The sequence below is a fragment of the Hylobates moloch genome, unplaced genomic scaffold (genome assembly GCF_009828535.3).
Source record: "Hylobates moloch isolate HMO894 unplaced genomic scaffold, HMol_V3 SCAFFOLD_7, whole genome shotgun sequence".
Taxonomy (NCBI): domain Eukaryota; kingdom Metazoa; phylum Chordata; class Mammalia; order Primates; family Hylobatidae; genus Hylobates; species Hylobates moloch.
Window position 1 is genome coordinate 66,299,254 of NW_026652282.1, and position 27,223 is coordinate 66,326,476.

General features: G+C 38.5%; 1 protein-coding gene across 1 annotated transcript in view; it reads right to left on the reverse strand.

Annotated features, from left to right (window-relative positions):
• The window catches only part of LOC116811833 (bromodomain and WD repeat-containing protein 3), a 148,771-nt gene that overhangs the window by 98,357 nt on the left and 23,191 nt on the right, over positions 1–27,223 (reverse strand). The window contains exon 7 of the mRNA XM_032757227.2: positions 19,271–19,292. Coding sequence (XP_032613118.2) covers positions 19,271–19,292 — 22 coding nt within the window. The remainder of the gene's footprint in view (positions 1–19,270; positions 19,293–27,223) is intronic.

A 27,223-nucleotide genomic window follows, 5' to 3' on the forward strand; every position in this document is an offset into this window, starting at 1 on the left:
GCGGCCGGGCAGAGGCGCTCCTCACTTCTTCCCAGACGGGGCGGCCGGGCAGAGGCGCTCACTTCTTCCCAGAGGGGGCGGCCAGGCAGAGGTGCCCCTCACTTCCCAGACAGGGCGGCCGGGCAGAGGCGCTCCTCACTTCCTAGACAGGGTGGCGGCCGAGCAGAGGCACTCCTCACATCCCAGACTATGGGCAGCCGGGCAGAGGCGCTCCTCACATCCCACACGATGGGCAGCCAGGCAGAGACGCTCCTCACTTCCTAGACGGGGTGGCGGCTGGGCAGAGGTGCTCCTCACCTCCCAGACGGGGTGGCCAGGCGGAGGCGCTCCTCACATCCCAGACGATGGGCGGCCAGGCAGAGACGCTCCCCACCTCCCAGACGGGGCGGCGGCCGGGCAGACGCTGCAATCCCAGCACCCTGGGAGGCCAAGGGAGGCGGCTGGGAGGTGGAGGCTGCAGCGAGCCAAGACCACGCCACCGCACTCCAGCCCGGGCAACACCGAGCACCGAGTGAGCGAGACTCCGTCTGCAGTCCCAGCATCTCGGGAGGCCGAGGCGGGCAGACCACTGGAGGTCAGGAGCTGGAGACTAGCCTGGCCAACATGGCGAAACTGCGCCTCCAGCCAAGGGAGAAAAACCAGGCAGGGGTGGTGGCACGTGCCAGCAATCCCAGGCAGGCCGCAGGCCGAGGCAGGAGAATCACGGGAGCCGGAGGCAGGGAGTCTGCAGCGAGCCGACTATACTCCAGCCTGGGCCACAGAGGGAAAAAAAGAAAAGAAAAAGAAAGAGAGAGAGAGAGAGAAGCAAGGAAGGAAGGTAGGCAATATTTTCTACTAATATCTTTAAATGCTAATGAATTACCTTTAGAAATTAAGAACACTGAACGGACTTTGAAAAAAGGCACAGGAAAATGCCATTTGAAGTGTATGATAGTCTAATGTGCACTGGAATATTTCACATATTTAATTGTGATTAAATACATTTCACATATTTAAATTGCTTTGTTTCAAAATTATTATATGAAATATTGTAACCCAAATTAACAAAGTTCAAAGCAGACTGTGGTTTTCTTCATATAGTCTTCAATAATAGATTTGCTTTCCTTACTCTATGACATCTTGAATCTATTATAAGGATGTGATTCTTTTCTTTCTTTCTTTCTTCATTGTCCTACCCATTAGCAATGCAACCCATTATTTTAGAAAAAAATTACCAGTAATCTGCTAAAATATTAGTATTAGAAAAAAAGTGTTTTAGCCAGTATGGTACAAGATGTACTAATTTACTATCCTGACTTAAAAGCTTAGTACCAGAGTATGGTAATTCCCACCTATAATCTCAGCTATAAGGGAGGCTGAGGTGGGAAGATCCCTTGAGCCCAGGAGTTGAAGGTTTCAGTGAACTATGATCTTGTCACTGAACTCCAGCTTGGGTGACAGAGTGAGACTCCATCTCTTAAAACCTATTGGTTAGCTTAGTATTAGACCCTCAATATTAACTGGTGATAAACCAAAGAAAAGAAGACTCAATAACAAAGATGCTTAGTAACAATGAATCCAGATCAAGAAATTATTACAGAGTGGTTATATTAATGATACTTTATTAGTGCATCAACCTATTCCTTCCTGTAACATTCAAGACCAGTTTGTTCTCCTAAATCCAGTCAATCATATCGTCATCTAGGTCAGTAATAAGAAGAAATAAAAGGATCACTGCAAATGCATAGCTTCTGCATAAAATACCTGAAAGCACATTTCCTTCTATTATCTCCATGCATGAAAAATAGATTATTAGACCAAAAAAAAAACCCACAAGAAGCCTATGCTGAAACACACTGAAGCAATTATACGACAGGCAAAGAAGTCAAAAATTGTTAAATATTGAGGAAAGTCAAAAAGTGGTAATCAGGTGTAAAGCAACTGTCATTTTATACTAAACTTAAGGTTTAATATTTTACATATTTAATAAGAAAAAATTTGAATTAGCAGGCAAAGATGCCAAAAATTGTTAGGTACTGAGGAAAGACAAAAAGTGGTAATCAGGTGTAAAGCAGTTATCATTCTATACTAAACATAAGGTTTAATATTTTACATATTTAATTAGAATAAATTTGAATTAGATTTCTTAGGTATTTAAAAGTCTTCCTTGTCTATTTGTTAATCTGTCAAAAACAGTTCCATACTAGAGATAAAATTAGTATTTTTTATGAAATCTATACTCCACATCACATCATTTCTTATTGGGACACAGATATCAATAGCAGAATCCAAATTTAAAGTGCATTAGAAAGGCCCATTTTTGTAGAAATCATAAGCATTTGACTCAACCACATGAAGACACATTTGCCCACAGGTACAATTAGAAACAATATTTCTACTCATTTTCTATGACCTTATGAAATTTTCATCAGGATTTACATTTAAAATGTAACTGAGCTTTGTGTCCTTTAATTCTCAAGATAAAAAAATGCAAGAGACAAAAAAATACAGCTGACTTTGGCAATAAAAAGATTCAAACCTCAAAGATACAAACCAACTCTATAGTTAAGATTGTGGAGTTAATCACCATTTCTGAGGCTCCAGGAAGTAGTTTACAAGCAAACATGTTTTGCCTTTCTCTCTTTGAACTAGAATCTCTTACAGAATTGTGCTAAACCTTGAATGGACATTGAAGATAAATTCTTAATGCAACTTCTCATTTTACACATAACAAAACTAAAGACCATGTTGATGAAGCAAGTTTTCCTAAGTCCTAAAAGCGGTAAGTGACAGAGAAGGGGCACGAACTTGGGTCAAATGTTCTTTTTCATATACCACAGCTGCTGCTGAGTGCTTCATGTTTAAATATATCAGCAATGTTTATCTCCCACCAAATAAAAGATATTAATGGATCTAAAGCAGTGAACTCCTCCTCATTTTTCTGGGTGCCAAGTGCCTACTTAATAGCAGGAGATAAACCAACCAAAAGGGTATGTGTTGGGGGGGTGGGGAAAGGAGAGGGATAAAGGCCATAATACAAAGCAATCCTGTGGGAAAATCAAAAGGCCAGATGAATAGCTCAATTAAGCGCTGGCAGAGTTGCCTCTGGCTTTACCAATTCTCCTTACCTTGGTAGAATGATGTACTAAAAAGGCAATACAGTATTGAAAAAAGAACAAGTGGCCAAAGCTTCTTCCTTATCTATAAAATCTACAAAACAGGTTATATTCCCTATCTAAGAATTAAACGAGGTGAATTTTGTAGAATGTCTAGCACAGTAGGCATTTATTCATTAAAGCTTATTTCCTTTCCCCTTTCCTTTCCTCTCTGGTGTCTCAGTAGTCTCACATTTCAGAATAGGGTAGGTTAGGAATACTGGGCAAAAGTTTGGTATTAGCCTGGTGACTCTAATGAATAGTGATCACTACTATAAAGAAAATAAAATATATGCAAAAATTTTACCTATACTTTGCTGCCCAGAGTCTATATTTTCTAAATCCCTTTTTAAATTATAGAAGTTAATATTTAATGATTTTTATATGCCAGGCACTATTCTAAACACATTACATGTTTACCTTATTTAGCCCTATGAAGTGAGTACTATTATTATCTCCTTTTTAAATATATAGAAATTGAGGCATAGAAGGGTTAACTCACTTTCCTAAGATCCTTAGCTATTAAGTGGTAGTCAAGATTCAAGCCCAGGCAATCTTGTTTCAAAGGCTGATCTCTTTTCTATGGCCGCTTTTACAGTTGCTTTTCTTAAAATGAGAGAAAAATGAAAAAAATCATCATATACCCCAATAGCTATGTTCCAATGACTACAACAGATTTCATCCCATCTTAAATTCTAGCTCAAACCTACCTAGAACATAAATCTGCCAAAGCAACAAAAGTAGGATAGAATAGGCCCTAAGAAGATGTTTAAAAACTACTAGAAATAAGAGATTAGTTCCAGCAAGGTCACAAGAAACAAGAGCAACACACAAAACTCAATTGCATTTCTATATACTAAAAATGAACATTTAGAAATCAAAATTAAAAACAAAATATGATTTACGATCACGCCAAAGAAAATGATACTTAAATACACATTTAACAGAACGTGCACAGTATCTCTATCCTGGAAATTACAAAATGGTGAAGAAAAAAATCAAAGACCACAATAAATGGAGAGATATACTATACTATGTTCATGGATTGGAAGGTTTGAAAGAGTAACATGTCAATTCTCCCCAAGTGATTTATAGGTTTAACACAATTCCTATCAAAAGGCTTTTGTAGACAACAAGGAGCTTATTCTAAAATTCACAGGGAAAGGCCCTAGAATATAGAAAACAATCTTTACAAAAATAAAGTGAGAGGGAGTCTTCTTCCCAATGTTAAGGCTTACTACATAGCTACAGAAATCAAAACAGCATGCTATTGGTGAGGAGATAAACACACAAATCAACGGAACAGAATAAAGGGCCAAAAAAAATTTGCATAAATTTTCTTAACTGATTTTTAACAAAGGTGCAGCTCAATTTCAGTGGAGGAAGAACAGCCTTTTCAACAAATGGTGCTGAAGCAATTTGACATCCAGAAGTGAAAGAATAATGAACGTTGACCTAAACCTTACACCTTACAGAATTAAACTCAAAATTAATCATAGAATTAAATTAAGTCATTAAACTATCAAACGTTTAGAAAAAAAGACATGGGAGAAAATCTTCAGAATATGGGGCTAGGCAAAGAATTCTTTTTTTTTTTTTTTAGAGACGAGTCTCGCTCTGTTGCCCAGGCTAGAGCGCAGTGGCGTGATCTTGGCTCACTGCAAGCTCCACCTCCCGGGTTCAAGTGATTCTCCTGCCTCAGCCTCCCAAGCAGCTGGGACTACAGGCACCTGCCACCATGCCCGGATAATTTTTTTTTGTATTTTTAGTAGAGACAGGGTTTCACCATGTTAGCCAGGATGGTCTTGATCTCCTGACCTCGTGATCTGCCTGCCTTGGCCTACCAAAGTGCTGGGACTACAGGCGTGAGCCACCGCGCCCGGCCTTAGGCAAAGAATTCTTAAACTTGACAACAAAAGCAAGATCCATAAAAGAGAAAATTGGTAAACAAGGTGTCATCAAATTTTTTAAATTTTAGACTTTGAAAGCCCATGTGAAAAGAATGAAAAGACAGACTAGGAGAAAATATTTGCAGAGAATATATCTGACAAAAAACTGGTATCTAGAATACATGAAAAACTCTTAAAGCTCAACAATGAAATTAAAAATAATCTAATTAAAAATGGGCAAAAGACATAGACACTTCACCAAAAAGGATATACATATGGTAAATAAGCATACAAAAGGATGTTCAACATTAGTAGCTGTGATAGCTAATTTTATATATCAATTTGGGCCATCAGCATACAATATATGGTGCTATTTTTCCCACAGCCAGGATTCAAGGGTCTAGGAATTAAGTGGTAAAAACAGAGTGTCACCACCCACTATTACTTAGTTGACCCACTAGCAAAATTTTTGCTTCCTTTTCCAATAACCTTCTGCTCTGCTGGCCTAGAGGTCTTAGTTCCAAAAGGAGGAATGCTTCCACCAGGAGACACAACAATAATTCCATTAAACTGGAAGTTAAGACTGCTGCCCAGCCAATCACTTAAAGCAAGTATCCAATGCCTCTGAGTCAACAGGCAAAGAAGGCAGTTACCATATTGATTGACACTGACTACTGAGAGGAAATAGGACTGCTACTCCACAATAGAGGTAAGAAAGAGAATGTCTGAAATACAAAAGCTCCTTTAGAGCATCTCATAGTATTACCATGCCCTGTGATTAAGGTCAATACAGGGCTGGTGATTAACAACAATACAATCCAGGCAGAACTACTAATGGCCCAGACATTTCAGGAATGAAGGTTTGGGTCACTTCACCTTACTTTACTATTGTGGGTAGTAAAAGAGGGTAGTTATACATACCAACTACAACCATGTGACCAGTTATAGAACTGAGTACTGTAAGTGTTATGAAAGACTATTCCTCCTTATTTTGTAATGATGTGTCTGTGTGTGTATAAAACAGTTTATTTGCTTTCCTTTATCATGTAATATAAGATGTACTAACTTATACTTAATGTTCATTAAATATTATGTAATAATATGAATTGACGTTAATTTTACCTCGTTGTATTTATGTTACAAGCTACAGAGAAAAGTAAACACCACTCAAGGACTTTCTTTCCTCTCCTGGGGAAGAGGTCTAATGTATTTCAGTTGTATGCAAACAGATATATCATGGCAAGTGAAATTATGACCTTGTAATTATCTTTATTTGGAGGATTAAGTATTTATTTATTTATTTAAGTATTAAATACTTAATCTTCCAAATACAGATAATTTAAGGAAATGTGTATAGATACCAAGTTGACAAAGGGTGAATCTGTGATAGTTTTAATGTGTCAACTAGACTGGATCACAGAATGCCCAAACATTTGGCTAACCATTATTCTGGGTGTTTGGATGTGATTAACATTTGAATTGGTAGACAGAGTAAAGCAGATTGCCCTCCCCAATGAATCAGGTGGGCTTCATTCAATGCCTTGGAGGTCTGAATAGAACAAAAGGCAGGTTAAGGGAGGATTCCCTCTCTCTGTCTATTTTCAAGCTGAGACATCTCTCTCTTCTGCACCTGGATTGGAACTTACACCATCAGCTTTCCTGATTCTCAGGCTTTTGAACTTGGACAGGATCTTATACCACCAGCTTTCCTGGGTCTTCAGCTTGCAGATGGAAGATCATGGGACTTCTCAGCCTCCATAATCACATAAACGACTTCCTTATAATAAATATATCTATCAATCCTACTGATTCTGTTTCTCTGACATACCCTGACTATACAGGAGCCAGCAAGGAAATACAAATCAAAACCACAATGAGATATTTCACTGCATACGCACAAGAAAAGCTAAAATAAAAAAACTTTGACAACACCAAGTGCTGACGAGGATGTAGAGAAACTAGATCCCTATGCATCCCTAGTAGGAACATCAAATGCTACAGCCACTCTTAAAACACAAAACATGTGGATTCTGTTCCAAGATGGCCAAATAGGAACAGCTCCGGTCTGCAGCTCCCAGCGTGATGGATGCAGAATATGGGTGATTTCTGCATTTCCAACAGAGGTAGCTGGCTCATTTCTTTGGCACTGGTTGGACAGTGGGTGCAGCCCTCGGAGGGCGAGCCGAAGCAGGGTGGGGCATTGCCTCACACCGGAAGTGCAAGGGGTCAGGGGATTTCCCTTTCATAGCCAAGGGAAGCCTTGAGAGACAGCACCTGGAAAACCGGGAAATTCGCGCCCAAATACTGTGCTTTCCCAACAGTCTTAGCAAATGGCACACTAGGAGATTATATCCCGCACCTGGCTCTGCAAATCCCAATCCCACAGAGCCTTCCTTGCTTACTGGTAGCTCAGCAGTCTGAGATAGACCTGCAAGGCAGCAGCCTGGCAGGGAGAGGGGCATCCGCCATTGTTGAGGCTTGAGTAGGTAAACAAAGCCACAGGAAGCTTGAACTGGGTGGAGCCCACCTCAGCTCAGCAAGTCCCCCTGCCTCTGTAGTCTCCACCTCTGGGGACAGGGCATAGCTGAACAAAACTCAGCAGAAACTTCTGCACACTTAAACCTCCCTGTCTGACAGCTCTAAAGAGAGCAGTAGTTCTCCCAGCACAGCGTTTGAGCTTAGAGAACGGAAAAACCGCCTCTTTAAGTGGCTCCCTGACCCCCGTGTAGCCAAACTGGGAGACACTTCCCATTAGGGGCCAATGACACCTCATAAAGCCCAGTGCCCCTCTGGGACAAAGCTTCTAGAAGAAGTATCAGGCAGCAATATTTTGCTGTTCTGCAGCCTCCACTGGTGATACCCAGGCAACCAGGGTCTGGAGTGGACCTCCAGCAAACTCCAACAGACCTGCAGCTGAGGACCTAACTGTTAGAAGGAAAACTAACAAACAAAAAGGAATAGCATCAACATCAACAAAAAGGACATCCACACCAAAACCCCATCTGTAGGTCACCAACATCAAAGACCAAAGGTAGATAAAACCACCAAGATGTGGAAAAACCAGAGCAGAAAAGCTGAAAATTCTAAAAACCAGACAGCCTTTTCTCCTCCAAAGGATCGCAACTCCTCGCCAGCAACAGAACAAAGCTGGATGAAGAATGACTTTGACAAGCTGACAGACGTAGGCTTCAGAAGGTCAGTAATAACAAACTTCTCTGAGCTAAAGGGAGATGTTCGAACCCATCGCAAGGAAGCTAAAAACCTTGAAAAAAGATTAAACGAATGGCTAACTAGAATGAAGAGTGTAGAGAAGACCTTAAATGACCTGATGGAGCTGAAAACCATGGCGTGAGAACTACGTGACGCATGCACAAGCTTCAATAGCCGATTCGATCAGTTGGAAGGAAGGGTGGTATCAGTGACTGAAGATCAAATTAATGAAATAAAGCAAAAAGTTTAGAGAAAAAAAGAGTAAAAAGAAATGAACAAAGACTCCAAGAAATATGGGACTATGTGAAAAGACCAAATCTACGTCTGATTAGTGTACCTGCAAGTGACGGGGAGAATGGAATCAAGTTGGAAAACACTCTTCAGGATATTATCCAGGAGAACTTCCCCAACCTAGCAAGGCAGGCCAACATTCAAATTCAGGAAATAGAGAGACCACCACAAAGATACTCCTTGAGAAAATCAACCCCAAGACACATAATTGTCAGATTAACCAAGGATGAAAGGAAGGAAAAAATGTTAAGGGCAGAGAGAGAGAAAGGTCGAGTTACCCACAAAGGGAAGCTCATCAGATTAACAGCAGATCTCTCAGCAGAAACTCTACAAGCCACAATACAGGGGGGGCCAATATTCAACATTCTTAAAGAAAAGAATTTTCAACCCAGAATTTCATATCCAGCCAAACTAAGCTTCATAAGTGAAGGAGAAATAAAAACCTTTACAGACAAGCAAACACTGAGAGATTTTGTCACCACCAGGCCTGCCTTACAAGAGCTCCTGAAGGAAGCACTAAACATGGAAAGAAACAACCGGTACCAGCCACTGCAAAAACATGCCAAATTGTAAAGACAATCAATGCTAGGAAGAAACTGCATCAACTAAAGGGCAAAATAACCAGCTAACATCATAATGACAGGATCAAATTCACATATAACAATATTAACCTTAAATGTAAATGAGCTAAATGCCCCAATTAAAAGACACAGACTGGCAAATTGGATAAAGAGTGAAGACCAATCAGTGTGATGTATTCAGGAGACCCAGCTCATGTGGAGAGACACATATAGGCTCAAAATAAAGGGATGGAGGAAGATCTACCAAGCAAATGGAAAGAAAAAAAAAAAGAAAAAAAAAATTACAGAGGTTGCAGTCCTAGTCTCTGATAAAACAGACTTTAAACCAACAAAGATCAAAAGAAACAAAGAAGGCCATTACATAATGGTAAAGGGATCAATTCAACAAGATCTAACTATCCTAAATATATATGCACCCAATACAGCAGCACTCAGATTCATAAAGCAAGTCCTTAGAGACCTACAAAGAGAAGAGACTTACACTCCCAGGCAATAAGAATGGCAGACTTTAACACCCCACTGTCAACATTAGACAGATCAATGAGACAGAAGGTTAACAAGGATATCCAGGAACTGAACTCAGCTCTGCAACAAGCAGACGTAATAGACCTCTACAGAACTCTCCACCCCAAATCAACAGAATATACATTCTTCTCAGCACCACATCGTACTTATTCCAAAATTGACCACGTAGTTAGAAGTAAAGCACTCCTCAGCAAATGTAAAAGAACAGAAATCACAACAAACTGTCTCTCAGACCACAGTGCAATCAAACTAGAATTCATGATTAAGAAACTCACTCAAAACCACAAAACTACATGGAAACTGAACAACCTGCTGCTCAATGACTACTGGGTAAATAACGAAATGAAGGCAGAAAAAAGATGATCTTTGAAACCAATGAGAACAAAGACACAAGGTACCAGAATGTCTGGGGCACATTTAAAGCAGTGTGTAGAGGGAAATTTACAGCACTAAATGCCCATAAGAGAAAGCAGGAAAGATCTAAAATTGACATCCTAACATCACAATTAAAAGACCTAGAGAAGCAAGAGCAAACACATTCAAAAGTTAGCAGAAGGCAAGAAATAACTAAGATCAGAGCAGAACTGAAGGAGAGACAGAAAAAACCCTTCAAAAAAAAAAAAAATGAGTGAATCCAGGAGCTGCTTTTTTGACAAGATCAACAAAACCGATAGACCACTAGTAAGACTAATAAAGAAGACAAGAGAGAAGAATCAAATAGATGCAATAAAAAATGATAAAGGGGATATCACCACCAATCCCACAGAAATACAAACTACCATCAGAGAAAACAGTAAACACCTCTATGCAAATAAACTAGAAAATATAGAAGAAATGGATAAATTCCTGGACACATACACCCTCCCAAGACTAAACCAGGAAGAAGTTGAATCTCTGAATAGACCACTAACAGGCTCTAAAATTGAGGCAATAATTAATAGCCTACCAACCAAAAAAAGTCCAGGACCAGAAAGATTCACAGCCGAATTCTACCAGAGGTACAAAGAGGAGCTGGTACCATTCCTTCCGAAACTAGTCCAATCAATAGAAAAAGAGGGAATCCTCCCTAACTCATTTTATGAGGCCAGCATCATCCTGATACCAAAGCCTGACAGAGACACAACAAAGAAAAGAGAATTTTAGACCAATATCCCTGACGAACATCGAAGTAAAAATCCTCAATAAAATACTGGCAAACTGAATCCAGCAGCACTTCAAAAAGCTTATACGCCACGATAAAGCCGGCTTTATCCCTAGGATGCAAGGCTGGTTCAGCATACGCAAATCAGTAAACATAATCCAGCATATAAACAGAACCAAAGACAAAAACCACATGATTATCTCAACAGATGCAGAAAAGGCCTTCGACAAAATTCAACAGCCCTTCATGCTAAAAACTCTCAATAAACTAGGTACTGATCGAACGTATTTCAAAACAATACGAGCTACTTATGACAAACCCACAGCCAATATCATACTGAATGGGCAAAAACTGGAGGCATTGCCTTTGAAAACTGTCACAAGACAGGGATGCCCTCTCTCACCACTCCTATTCAACATAGTGTTGGAAGTTCTGGCCAGGGCAATCAGGCAGGAGAAGGAAATAAAGGGTATTCAATTAGGAAAAGAGGAAGTCAAATTGTCCCTGTTTGCAAATGACTTGATTGTATATTTAGAAAACCCCACTGTCTCAGCCCAAAATCTCCTGAAGCTGATAAGCAACTCCAGCAAAGTCTCAGGATACAAAATCAATGTGCAGAAATCACAAGCATCCCTATACACCAATAACAGACAAACATAGAGCCAAATCATGAGTGAACTCCCATTCACAATTGCTACAAAGAGAATAAAATACCTAAGAATCCAACTTACAAGGGATGTGAAGGACCCTCTTCCAGGAGAACTACAAACCACTGCTCAACGAAATAAAGTAGGACACAAACAAATGAAAGAACATTCCATGCTCATGAATACAAAGAATCAGTATCGTGAAAATGGCCATACTGCCCAAGGTAATTTATAGATTCAATGCCATCCCCATCAACCTACCAATGACTTTCTTCACAGAATTGGAAAAAACTACTTTAAAGTTCATATGGAACCAAAAAAGAGCCCACAATGCCAAGACAACCCTAAGCAAAAAGAACAAAGCTGGAGGCATCACGCTACCTGACTTCAAACTATACTACAAGGCTATAATAACCAAAACAGCATAGTACTGGTACCAAAACAGATATATAGAACAACGGAACAGAACAGCAGCCTCAGAAATAACAACGCACATCTACAACCATCTGATCTTTGACAAATCTGACAAAAACATGAAATGGGGAAAGGATTCCCTGTTTAATAAATGGTGCTGGAAAAACTGGCTAGCCATATGTAGAAAGCTGAAATTTCATGACTAAAACACCAAAAGCAATGGCAACAAAAGCCAAAATTGACAAATAGGATCTAATTAAACTAAAGAGCTTCTGCATACCAAAAGAAACTACCATCAGAGTGAACAGGCAACCTATAAAATGGGAGAAAATGTTTGCAATCTACCCATCTGACAAAGGGCTAATATCCAGAATCAACAAAGAACTCAAACAAATTTATAAGAGAAAAACAACCCCATCAAAAAGTGGGCAAAGGATATGAACAGGCACTTCTCAAAAGAAGACATTTATGCAGCCAACAGACACATGAAAAAATGCTCATCATCAATGGCCATCAGGGAAATGCAAATCAAAACCACAATGAGATACCATCTCACACCAGTTAGAATGGCGATCATTAAAAAGTGAGGAAACAACAGGCGCTGGAGAGGATATGGAGAAATAGGAACACTTTTACACTGCTGGTGGGACTGTAAACTAGTTCAACCATTGTGGAAGACAGTGTGACGATTCCTCAAGGATCTAGAACTAGAAATACCATTTAACCCAGCTATCCCATTACTGGGTATATACCCAAAGGATTATAAATCATGCTACTATAAAGACACACGCACACGTATGTTTATTGCGGCACTATTCACAATAGCAAAGACTTGGAACCAACCCAAATGTCCGTCAATGATAGACTGGATTAAGAAAATGTGGCACATATATACCATAGAATACTATGCAGCCACAAAAAAAGATGAGTTCATGTCTTTTGCAGGGACATGGATACAGTTGGAAACCATCATTCTGAGCAAACTATCATAAGGACAGAAAACCAAACAAACGCATGTTCTCACTCATAGGTGGGAATTGAACAATGAGAACACTTGGACACAGGGCGGGGAACATCACACCCTGGAGCCTGTCTGGGGTGGGGGCTAGGGGGAGGGATAGCATTAGGAGAAATACCTAATGTATACGACGAGTTAATGGGTGTAGCAAACCAACATGGCCCATGTATACCTATGTAACAAACCTGCATATTGTGCACATGTACCCTAGAACTTGAAGTATAATTTAAAAAAATAATAAATGATCCTGAAGAAAGTAATTAAGAACAGAAATTAATAATAAAACTCTAAGAAACATAAAAAGCTGCAAAACATTCAATTACCATATGATCCCCAATTACAAACTTGGGCATTTATCCCAGAAAAATGAAAGTTTGTGTTCACGAATAACCCTTACATAAATGTTCATAGCAGCTTTATTTATAATAGCCAAAAACTGGAATCATCCCAGATGTCCTTCAATTGGTGAATGGCCAAACAAACTGTGGGACATCCATACCATGGAATATCACTCAGCAATGAAAAGGAATGAGTACTGACACTTGCAACAAATAAGATGAACGGTCAGGAAATTATGCTGAGCAAGAGAAAGTTACATAGTGTATAATTCCATTGATAGAACTTTTCTTGAAATGACGAACTATAGAAATGTAATACAGATTAGTGATTGACAAGATGGGGTACGGCAGGAGGGAAGCCGATGTGGTTGTAAGAGTAACATGATGAATCCTTGTGGACTTAAAACTTCTTTACCTTGACTGTGTTAGTGGATACGCAAGTACTAAAACTGTACAGAACTTAGCATGCAACATAGATATATACATAAATGAGTACAAGTAAAACTGAGGACATCTGACATGACCATAAGCAGTTTCCTGAGTCTTAAGCCAAACATCTTCCAGTGGACCACCCCAGCACCTTTGTTTCTGCTATTCCTTTAGCCTTATGCCCACCTCTGTCATTTCAACCTATCAATATCCTTTTTATTCTTAGAGGCATAGGCTAAAATTGCATGCTTTTTCATGAAATCTTTCTCAATCACATCAGCTAAACATGAACTCTCCTGCTTCAGTTCTAGCCCTTACTATGGTATATCTTATACTAGTTACATATTTCTGATTTAAGATTTTAAGCATTTGAGAATAAGGATTAATGTGTAACTATCAGCACTAAGCTAGCTAAGCTAGCTCAGTCCCTTGGAAAGGCACTCAGGTATTAATATCCAACCATAATTCCTACTCTTCCAGGGCATAAATTCTCCATTTGAAATAGACAGGTCTCCTCCTCTGTCCTATGCAGGTATCTTCTCACCTGGAATGCTCCATTTCTCAAGTTACAATGAACCCTTCAAAGTTATCTCAAAGGTCATTTATTCCTTGAAGTCTTCCCATGTTTTTCTTAATCCATTTCATCTCTCCTTCTTGTAATGCCCATTACACTTTGTACTTCCCTTAAATCACTTAGTTTAAGTCCTGTACTACAATCACATTCCGGCATCTGCCTAATCTTCTCCAAAGGGTAAATTCCTTGACAGCAACAACTGCCCTGAACACTTTGGAAAATGCTTTACATATATTTGGTGTTCACGTATTTGCTGAATCGAATAAAACTTACTTCTAGAAAGTTAAGTAATATTATCATTCAACCTTCTAACACCATTGATAAATATAAATTCCACAGAGTAAGTTTTATAGGAAATGTTAATCAACTCTGTAATTCTCTTATGACTTACAAGATATCATTTCTGATTCCCCCTGCCTCTCTATACCTTACCTTCTTAATTTCTCATATATATTTTTGTTCTATCCTGACCCACCTTTACTGAAATGCTGATGGTTCCTTCAGATTTTTATTTACTTATTTATTTATTTATTTATTTATTTATTTATTTATTTATTTATTTATTTTGAGACAGGGTCTTGCTCTGTCACCCAGGCTTCAGTGTACCGGCACGTCAGCTCACTGCAGCCTCAACCTCTTGAGCTCAAGAGATCTTACCTCAGCCTCCCGAGTTGCTGGGACTACAGGTGCGTGCCACCATGCCCAGCTAATTTTCTTCCAGGTTCCTTCAGATTCTATCTAGGTCTCTCTTCTCCACCCTCACACAGTCCCTGAGTGATCTTACCTACTCACATACCAATTACTGCCAATCTTTATCTGTAAGCTCTATTTTCAACCTTAGCTCAAGGCCTACATTTTCAACTACCTAATGGACAACCATCCCGTCTTACCTGGATGTATCATAAAGGAAGATTTCCCAAACCAAGTTTATTAGCCTTCAATCACAAGTTTTCTATAATCTCCCTTTCCTCAACTTTGGGACTAACAGATTATTTTTTATTCCTCCTCTTTTATGTCCTGCATCCAACCAAACTGTAGTATTAATCCCACCTCCAAAATCTTGCTTGAATCAATCCAATTACCTCCATTTCTATCACTACCATCTCCACATTCATTTTCTGTCTATATCTATAGTAACAGTCTCCCCTCTGGTTTCCCTACCTGCCTCTCCAGTTTCTCTCCTCTCCAGTTTATCCTATATTCTACTTTATGTGTTACCTTTTCAAAATAAAATTCTGATCATATGATTTTCCTATTCAAAAACATCCAATGATTCCTCAATTATCAATAGGATAAAATCTAAACTCATTATTCATGTAGACGAGGGGCTGGCAAACTAAGGACCATGGACCAAATGTAATCCACCATCTTTTTGTACACGCAATTTTATTGGAAAACAGCCATGCTCATTCATTTACATATTATCTATGGCTGTTTTCACAGCAATAGAGTTGAGTAATTGCAACGGACACCAAATGTTCCAGAAAGCCAAAAACATATACTATCTGGCCCTTTACACAAAAAGTTTGCAGACTCCTGGCATAGAGGATGTAGAATAATTGGGCCCCTACCTCCCTTTCCAGAACTCCCATTACAAACTCTAAGCCTTTGTTATGTCAAACAGGGTATTCTCCTCTTAATAAAACCACTACTTATTTTTCAAGGGGCTTTACTTGACACAATTGGGGCCCAGTGTATATTGAATAAAATAATGACTTTTTACCAATTCCTACCATATTATCTCATGTCTTATTTAAAACACATACAAACCTATGATTCTAAACAGAAATCAGAGGATGGAAACTACTTGGGAAAGTGACAGCAAATATGTGTATTATAAAGATTGCAGAACACTTAAAATAGCTGACAAGAGGTTCTATCACGACAACTAAAAAACACCTTTTGCTTTGGCAGGATACTTTTGTGCAAAGAGCACTAGATTTTAAGTCAAAGCACTTAGGTCTAATACTTAAGTTTGGATATTAGAGTCCCAGTTCGTTGCATATGAGCTACATAGTCTTTTCATAAAGATAACACAAACACTGAATTTTTAATCTGAGTCACTATTATCATTACCAATATTATCAGCATCTGTGATCCAATATCATAATTACAAATTATATTTTCATAACGTTTTAAAGCTTATAAAGTATTCACAGACATCTCATTTGAGTTCACAGTAGTCTTGTGAGATTTGAAGGCAAGTTTCTTCCCTTTGTAAATAAGGAAATAAGGCCCAAAGAAACTAAGTGTGTTGCCTAACATCACAGAGTCAAAAAATAGCAGAGGCTCAATCTAGGTCTCCTGATTCTAGTTTAATAGTCTTCCCACTTTTCAATGTTGTCTATTTAATGACATTTTACAAAATGTAATCTGCTGTGAGCCTGCAATAAGAAATAACTTAACAGCAAAAGTTATACATAATATCCCTCCATCTTACCTCCACCTGAGAGACAACACCATTAGCAAAGGCTCTGGCTTCAACTAAATTTGGTTCTACTGAAAAGCTCATCAAGATCCAAAGAGTATTCCAAGATGGTCACATCAGAGTTGTTAGACCACTAACTAGCCCAGTCATTATTTACATTAGAAAAAAAAATGTTTGTATTACAACTATTTCACAAAGGCATGAAACTTCAAACTGATGTCAGAAAAATATTTCTAGGCTAAAATAAAGGATTTTCAACTCAACATACTAAGAACATTCAGGAAAGTCCTTAAGTAAAATTAATAACAAAATGTTATATATTGACCGCTGCTTTTGAAATATTTATAAGACTACATGTTAAAGAGTCAAAATCTATCTGGGACTGAAAGAGTGAATATCAGCTAGGACTGAAAAAAGAAAAAAGCAACCATGCAATTAATCAGGCTTGGGAGGACAGACATAGATAAAATCAGCTGCAAAATTAACAGGAAACATTGTTTTTCCCAAGGTCATGCGGCAGTTGTAAAATATCATGAAGACTCCCTCTCGAGTGATTACTGCCTTCTTACCAACAATGTCCCCGGACCCACTTTGCTATTTTCACTTATTACCAGAGGGAGATACCCAGTTCCTAAACTGTCCTTGCTTCATGACGGTACCTGATCCGTAGTTAATTCCCACTTGTTCCAATTTGCCTCAGTAACAGCCACCAATCTAGAACTGATCCTGGCTTCCATCAGACCCTCCTCAGAATAATTTAATGTAAACCAAACTTTACAAAAAGTACTTCCCTCATCCCTCTTATCCAGAGGCCTTTCATTGTTACTTGGGAGTTTACTCCCTCACTATACATAAATACTTCTGATTTTCTCAGACTACAGGCTAATTCTTAGTGGTCCTTAGTTGATTATGCTTAAACAAAAAAATGCATTTTGAATTATCCTACAGATTCAGCAGTTTCCTATCAACAAAAGCACTCTTTTTTTTTTTTTTGAGACGGAGTCTCGCTCTGTCGCCCAGGCTGGAGTGCAGTGGCGCAATCTCGGCTCACTGCAAGCTCCGCCTCCTGGGTTCACGCCATTCTCCTGCCTCAGCCTCTCCGAGTAGCTGGGACTACAGGCGCCCGCCACCATGCCCGGCTAATTTTTTGTATTTTTAGTAGAGACGGGGTTTCACCGTGGTCTCGATCTCCTGACCTCGTGATCCGCCCGCCTCGGCCTCCCAAAGTGCTGGGATTACAAGCATGAGCCACCGCACCCGGCCAACAAAAGCACTCTTAAGACCCCCCCTAAAAAACCTCCTGAGCCTAAACCAGAAAATCACTAACCACAACAGACTTTTAATCCCAAGAAAGATGAGTAACTCACTGAATTCTGTTTATTATCACAGGAAATATTCTGATCAATAATGCTAAGAGATAGAGGACTTAACCAAAGCCAGGTAACTATCATATCTGCTGGGAAAGAGAGTTTATCATCAAATTGGCACCAAGTTCCAGATAAAACTAGAAGTATACAAATTGGTGGTATTATTATTATTATTTTTTTTTGAGACAGGGTCTCACTCTGTCACAACCTCCTGGGCTCAAGTGATCCTACTGCCTCAGACTCCTAAGTAGCTGGGACTATAGGCACACACCACCACATCTGGCTAATTTTTTATTGTTTAATTTTTGTAGAGACAGGGTCTCACCACGCTGCCCAGGTTAGTCTTGAACTCCTGGGCTCAAGTGATCCTCCAGCACTGGCTCCCAAACTGTTGGGATTACAGGCACGAGCCACCATGGCTGGCCTCTGATTTTTTTAATACAAATGAATCACATAACTCTTGGGCAATTTCATCTGTTACCTGCAACCATTAAAGTTATACACAGTATATATGAAATCCTTATGTAATTTTCTAAATTTTTTTGTTTTTATTTTTGGTTAGAGGTGGGATCCCACTTTGTTGCCCAGGCTGGTCTTAAATTCCTGGGCTAAATGGGTCCTCCATCCTAGGCCTCCCAAAATGCTAGATGACAGGCTTCAGCCATCACATACAGCCTAAGTTTTAAATTTTAATATAAATTATATAAAAATAGACTGTTTCCAATTTTTCAATAAATGGCATTGAAAGAGAAACCAAATTATTTTGGCCATAGGTCAAACTAACTTCATAAACATAGAAGCCACATTTCATCTATTACAAGGTGAGAAATAAGATCCTATTGTGTTTTAAGCTTTAAAAAACTCAAGAGTCGAAAAGTGCCTTGTTACCAAGTCTTTGGAAAATAGAAAATCTAGCTATTTTAAAGAATAATAATCTCAATCCAACTTTAGTAGGCCAGACTTTTGGGGGATAGGACAAAAACATTATTACCAATGTTCAAATATGATGCTTATAGGATTAAGAAAATCCTGTAACCAACTTCAAGACAAAGTTTTAAACTTCTAAGAAACAGTAGCTGCACATCTACCTCAATTTTAAGTCAAGAATATGGAGGCGCAGTGGGGGATGAAGCAAGGAGAGGAGTGCCTTCAGCAAAAGATTAAGACTGAATCAAAAATAGTACAAGGCTCAGCCAATAACTATTGACCAAATATAGTCCTAAAGCTGTACAGACATAGGGCAGAAAGGACTACTGTTCATAGATCAGGCTTCTTGTACCATACCTATCATCATCAATATCCTCATCTTCAAATACAAAGAGTTTTTCAGAAAACAAGCTGTACATAATTAAGCAGAGCTATAATAACCTTGGATTCGTATTTTCTCTTTTACAAAAAAAAACCTGGTCAACATTAGTTTTATTTTTAAAAAATTTGGCCAGGCATGGTGGCTCACACCTGTCATTCCAGCACTTTGGGAGGCCAAGGCAGGTGGATCACTTAAGGTCAGGAGTTTGAGACCAGCCCAGCCAACATAGTGACATCCTGTCTCTACTAAAAATACAAAAATCAGCTGAGTGTGGTGGCGCACACCTGTAATCCCAGCTACTTGGGAGGCTGAGGCAGAAGAATTGCTTGAACCTGGGAGGTGGAGTTTGCAGTCAGCCAAGATGGTGCCATTGCACTCCAGCCTGGGCAACAGAGCAAGACTCCGTCTCAAAAACAATTTAATTAGAAAATAGAACGTGGTCGGGCACGGTGGCTCACGCCTGTAATCCTAGCACTTTGGGAGGCCGAGGTGGGTGAATCAACTGAGGTCAGGAGTTCAAGACCAGCCTGGTCAACATGGTGAAACCCCATATCTACCAAAAATACAAAAAATTAGCTGGGCATGGTGGTGCATGCCTGTAATCCCAGCTACTCAGGAGGCTAAGGCAGAAGAATCGCTTCAACCCGGGAGGTGGAGGTTGCAGTGAGTCGAGATCATGCCACTGCACTCCAGCCTGGGCAACAAGGGTGAAATTCTGTCTCAAAAAAAAAAAAAAAGAAAGAAAATAGAATGTATGCAACCCTCTAATTGGTTAAAGTGTAGTAAGCATATTAGTTTCTATTAAGTAGAGAGGACAATAATAGACTAACAAAATACTGCCAAAAACACTGGAAAGTGGCCAGGTGCAGTGGTTCATGCCTGTAATCCCAGCACTTTGGGAAGCAAAGCAGATCTCTTGAGGCCAGAAGTTCGAGATCAGCCTGGGCAACCCTGTCTCTACAAAAAAAATTAAAAAATTAGCCAGGCATGGCAGTGCATGCCTGTAGTCCCAGCTAGTTTTTGGTGAAGCTTCGTTGGGGGTTTCCTAAAAAAGCTCCAACAACTAAACAGATTAATATAGACTAAAATCTTGAAAGAAGCCACAAAAGCAACAAAAATGAATATGAATAAAATGTGATAATTCTAGTAAAATTACAAAAGTATAGAATTACTTCTTTCGTGGATTTGATTCTATGGATCAAATTATGTCTCTAAAACCTTATCCAACAATAGTAAAAGTATACAGTCTCCAAAGTTGATGCCAATCACATCTCATAACACCAATCCACAGTAAAACTTAAATAACATTAATAAGTTCTACAGGCTATTGACATTCATGGCCATTGAACATCTTTTTGCTAGGGTAATATTAAGTGAAATACGGCAAAGAAACATTATTTCCAATTCCTCTCAGGCTTTCTGCAAAGTTCACTTATATAATTTAGAATGATAAACATCCCAAATCTTTATTTTTTTTAAATCCTCTTCTAAACTTTTTAACTTAATTTGGTTAATATACACAGAAGTTTCAGACTGCCTTTTCCTCCAACTAAACAAACCTGGCACTGTTTTACCTCTTCCCTTTGTGAAGCATAAAGTTCTATCTCTATAAAGTACTGAGTTAAACATATAGAACAAATATCAAAAGATTAATACTTTGGTGTATACTGAAAGAAAAATCTAAAGGAATAATAATAATGAGGAAAGAAAAAACATGTTCATACTAGGATTAAACGGAGAAAATACTTTTTTCATTATATTTTATATAATAAAATAAGCCCTTATGTAATAAAATCTGTTTCATTTTAAAAAAAGATACTAAATTATTAATCCTAATATTACTACAATTCTGATTTCAGAAATGGATATAAGGGGCTAGAAACACATATAGGCTATATAAAACCATAAACACATCTTAAAAGGATACTTCAGTTTCCATGTGGCAACAATCATAGCACTTCCATCTATTTAATATTTAGTGAGCACTTACAATGTGGAAAATACAAAAGATTGAGTTTATATTCCACTTTAATTACTTGCAGGTGTGACAAGAATCTCTTGATCTTCTCCAGGTATATAAAAGTAATGGCTTCAGAAGCAACTCACTTCAGGCGCAATTATGAGAGTACAAAGAGGAGGAAGGTGGTAAGTAGAGGGAGGCAGGCCACAAAAAGCAAAACCTAGCAAAAGTATGATACATAGGCAAGATACAGGAACTACATAAAATTAGAGAGGGTGACAAATATTCCTGGCAGAAACCCAGTCACCTCAGCCAGATAAACAGTTTAAATTGGACTACTTTCTTTCCATTTATATTTACATATAAACAAGAGATAGATTCCTCACTTCCAAGTGAATTCTGGCATGAAGAGTGACATATAACGACACAATGGCCAGTAAGTCAAGAGTCAATCAATGCTAAATAAAAGCTTAGAGCAACATGTAAATATTAATTTGGCTTTAGAATTAATGCAAGGGTCCTGAGCTGTATACAGTATAAATTACAAGCTTACTATATAAATTACGGGATATTGCTATATGCCAATTGTACTAAAGATTAAAAAAAAAATTTTTTTTTGCAGTTGCAAGATTTAATAGAGTGAAAACAGAGCTCCCATAAAATGGGAGGGGACCCAAAGGGGGTTGCCGTTGCTGGCTCAAATGCCTGGTTTTATATCCCGATCATTGTCCCTCCCCCTGTGCTCTCAGGCGATAGATGATTGGCTATTTCTTTACCTTCTGTTTTTGCCTCATTAGGATTTGAGTGAGTTCTTTTTACTACCTGATTGGTCGCGTGTGACCTAAGTTGCAAGCCCCTTGTTTAAAGGTGGATGTGGTCACCTTCCCAGCTAGGCTTACGGATTCTTAGTCAGCCTAGGAAATCCAGCTAGTCCTGTCTCTCAGTCCCCCCTCTCAACAAGAAAACCCAAGTGCTGTTGGGGAGGTTGGCTGACGACTGCTCTAACTGCTTCCTGCTGAATTGGGGCGTAGTAGGGGTCATGCAGTTGAGATTTCCTCGGGAAAAAAATGTTTAAAAATACAGTCTTATTGCATCATACCCTTGCCTCAGTTTAGAAAAATAAGCATGCATACAAAAATCAGTAGCATTTCTATATGCCAACGGAGCACAATATGAAAAGGAAATCAAGGAAGTAATCCCATTTAGTATAGCTATAAATAAAATAAAATACCTAGGAATAAACTTAACCAAAGAAGCGAAAGATCTCTACAATGAAAACTATAAAACACTGATGAAAGAAATTGAAGATACAAAAAAAGGAAAGATATTCCATATTCATGAATTATAAGAATCAATATTGTTAAAATGTCCATTCTACTCAAAGCAATCTACAGATTCAATGCAATCCCGATCAAAATACCAATGACATTCTTCAAAGAAATAGAAGAAATAATCCTAAAATGTATATGGAACCACAAAAGACCCAGAATAGATGACACCATCCTGAGCAAAAATAATAAAACTGGAGAAATCACTTACCTGACTTCAAATTATACTACAGGGCTATTGTAACCAAACACAGTATGGTACTGGCATAAAACCAGAAACATAGACCAGTGGAACAGATTACAGAACTGAGAAATAAATCCATATGTCTTAAGTGAACTGATTTTCAACAAAGGTCCCAAGAACACATATTGGAAAAAGGACAATCTCTTCAATAAATGGTGCTAGGAAAATTGGATACCCATATGCAGAAGAATGAAACGAGACCCCCTATCTCTTGCCATATACAAGAATCAAACCAAAATGGGTTGAAGACTTTAAGACCTCAACCTATGAAACCACTAAAAGAAAACATCGGTGAAACTCTCCAGGACATTGGACTGGGTAAGGATTTCTGATTTCTTGAGTAATACCCCCAAAAGCACAGGCAACCACAGCAAAAAAAGTTTGTGTACAACAAAGGAAATGATCAACAAAATGAACAGACAACCCAAAGAATGAGAAAAAATATTTACAAACTATCCATCTGACAAAGGATCAATAACCAGAATATAGCCGGGCACAGTGACTCACGCCTGTAATTCCAATACTTTTGGGAGGCAGAGGTGGGAGGATCACCTGAGGCCAGGAGTTTGAAACCAGACTGGGTAAGACAGTGAGACCCTATCTCTACAAAAATACATATATTTTAATTATCCAGAAGTGGTGGTGCATGCCTATAGTTCCAGCTAATCAGGAAGCTGAGGCAGGAAGCTCACTAGGAGTTCGTGGCTACAGTGAGCTATGGTTGAACCAGTGCACTCCAGCCTCAGTGACAGAAAAAGGCAAGACCCTATTTAAAAATAAATAAATAAAAATAATCAGAATGTAAAAGGAGCTCAAACAACTCAATAGAAAAAAAATCTAATAATCCAATTTAAAAATGGGCAAAAGATCTGAATACACATTTCTCAAAAGAAAATATACAAATGGCAAACAGGCATATGAAAAGGTACTCAACATCATGTATCATCAGAGAAATGCAAATCAAAACCATGAGGGCCGGGTGCATTGGCTCATGTCTGTAATTCCAGCACTTTGGGAGGCAGAGGCAGGCAAATCACCTGAGGTCAGGAATCTAAGACCAGCCTGGCCAATGTGATGAAACCCTATCTCTACCAAAAAATACAAAAATTAGCCAGGCATGGTAGTGTACACCTGTAGTCCCAGCTACTAGGAGGCTGAGGTGAAACAATCACTTGAACCCGGGAGGCAGAGGTTGCAGTGAGATGAGATCGCACCACTGCACTCCAGCCTGGGTGACAGAGTGAGACCCTGTCTTAAAAAAAAAAAAATATATATATATATATATATATTATATATGACATGCAATAATAAATGCTGGTGAGGTTTTGGAGAAAAGGGAACCCTTGTACACTCTTGGTGGAAATGTAAATCAGTACAGCCACTATGGTTAACAGGATGGAAGCTCCTCAAAAAACTAAAAATAGGACTACCATATAATTCAGTGATCCTAATGCTAGGTATATACCCGAAAGAAAGCAAAACAGTATACTGAAGAGATATCTGCACTCCCATGTCTACTGCAGTACTATTCACAGTAGCCAAGATTTTGAAGTAACCTAAGTATCCATCACCAGACAACTAGACAAAGAAAATGTGGTATTTATACACAATGGAGTACTATTCAGACATAAAAAAGAATGAGATCCTGTCATTTATAACAACATGGATAGAACTGGAGAACGTTATATTAAGTGAAATAAGTCAAGCACAGAAAGACAAACTTTACATGTTCTCACTCATTTGTAGGAGCTAAAAATTAAAACAATTAAACTCATGGAAATAGCAGAGTGATGGTTACCAGAGGCTGGGAAGGATAGTGGGAAAGAGGGGGAAAGTGGGGATGGTTAATGGGTAAAAAAATATAGTTAGATAGAATGAGTAAGATCTAGTATTTGATAGTACAACAGGGTGATTAAGTCAATAATAATTTATTGTACATTTTTAAATAACTAAAAATATAATTGGAATGTCTGTATAACACAAAGAAAGGCTAAATGCTTGAGGTGATGGGCACCTCATTTACCTTCAGGTGATTATTACACATTGTATCCCTGTACAAAATATCTCACATACTCAACAAATATACAGATCTACTATGTACCTATAAAAACTAGAAATTGATTATCAGTCTCAAATGAATGAGCCATCCTGCTACCATTTCTAGGTAATTTTATAAAAATTGTTTAGATTATGATAATTAGGAAAATTCCTAAAATTGTTACCATGATGGATAATATCAATAATACTAGTTCTTCAAATAAACATTAAACACACTTTTTTTTTTATTTTAAGTTCTGGGATACATGTGCAGAACGTGCAGGTTTGTTACATAGGTAAATATGTACCATGGTGGTTTGCTGCACTTAACCCATCACCTAGGTATTGAGTCCCACATGCATTAGCTATTTCTCCTGATGCTTTCCCTTCCCTTGCCCCCACAAGAGGCCCTGGTGTGTGTTGTTCCCCCGCCCTGTGTCCATATGTTCTCACTGTTCAGCTCCCACTTATGAGTGAGAACATGCAGTGTTTGGTTTTCTGTTCCTGTGTTAGTTTGCTGAGGATGATGGCTTCCAGCTTCATCCACGTCCCTGCAAAGGAAGTGACCCAATTCCTTTTATATGGCTGCATAGTATTCCATGGTGTATATGTACCTTTTCTTTATCCTGCCTATCATTGATGGGCATTTGGGTTGGTTCCATGTCTTTGCTATTGTGAATAGTGCTGCAATAAACATATGTGTGCCTGTGTTTTTAAAATAGAATAATTTATATTCCTTTGGGTATATAACCAGAAATGGGATTACTGGGTCAAATGGTATTTCTGGTTCTAGAACCTTGAGGAATCATCACACAGTCTTCCACCATGGTTGAACTAAAACATACTTTTAAAACTACTTCTGTACTCACAAGCCAGCTCAGCAGCAGAACTGTTTGTGTGAAATTTTAACTTCAAATTCTAGTGTAACTATGGCAAAGTTCCTAAAATGAGTATTAATCTTTAAAATGATGAAGAAATAATAATAGGTGATAGTGTAAGACCTCAAACAATACCATAAATATTAATTACATATGCCTCAGAATTTCCTTGAGTGGTATTAAGTATTAATACTATTTTGAATTTAGCTCAATTTTCTTCTTCTGATTTAATTTTGGTACAATACAAAACCAATTTGATTAGTCAAGCATACAGCTAATGAAATGGCATGACTGGCACTTAGAACTAAAATAATGTAAATATCACAGATATTTTTGCTCTGCCATAAGAAATCTAGAAATTCACCCTTGGTAAATGCAAGCATGCATGTATTTTAAAGTGTTACAGTAGTTAGTGTGGAGAATAGAATCTGGGAATTAACTCAAATTCCTTCCTTATGTTCCCTTACCTTCATTTCATTAACTTACTAAATAACTTTGTTGATTAACTATACGAACGACGGGAACATTTGAATAAATACTCCAACATAGTGCAAAGTCCAGATAAGGTCAGAATTTTATTGTTTTTGGCCAAAGTCTGTTGTAAAACTTTCATAGAAAAGAACTGGCACAATTCGATCTTTAAAGTGAGTCGCTAAAAGCAAGATATGAACAGCTAAAAGTCGTCTCTAAGGATAAAAAGAGGAAACTTAAAAATCAGGCCAGGCGCAGTAGTTCACACCTATAATCCTAGCACTTTGGGAGGCCAAGGCAGGCAGATGACCTGAGATCTGGAGTTTGAGACCAGCCTAGCCAACATGGCAAAACCCTGTCTCTACTAAATACACAAAAAAGTTAGCCAGGCATGGTGGTGGGCGCCTGTAATCCCAGTTACTTGGGAGGCTGAGGCAGGAGAATCACTTGAACCCAGAAGTGGGGGTTGCAGTGAGCCAAGATAGCACCACTGCACTCCAGCCTAGGCGACAGTGCAAGACTCTGTCTCAAAAGAAGAAAAAAGAAAATCAAATTTGTAAAATAAGTAAATTAATTATCAAATTATGCGCCTATCCAGAGTAGCTTACCTGTTCTCATATTATTCTAGATCTACACTATCCAATATAGTGGCCACTAGCCACATGTGGTTGCTGAATGTCAAATTACTTAAAATTAAATAAAATAAATATTTAATTTCTCAGTTGCAATCATCTCCATTGTCACAGAAGGTTCTACTGGGTAGCACTGTTTTATATAAAATACCAGTTAAAATATGCCCTGAAAAATTACTGATGTAATTCCAAATATAATGGGCAGAATGAAAAGAGGGACATGTCCATTTATTATACAAATTCTATGCATAGTGGGAAGAGAAGGGAACATCCTCAAACTGAAAAAAAGGCATTTATCATTATACTTAACGGTGAAAGAGGATCTGTTTTCACCCTATGATCAGGAATAAGGCAAACCTGTACACTCTCACCCTTTTA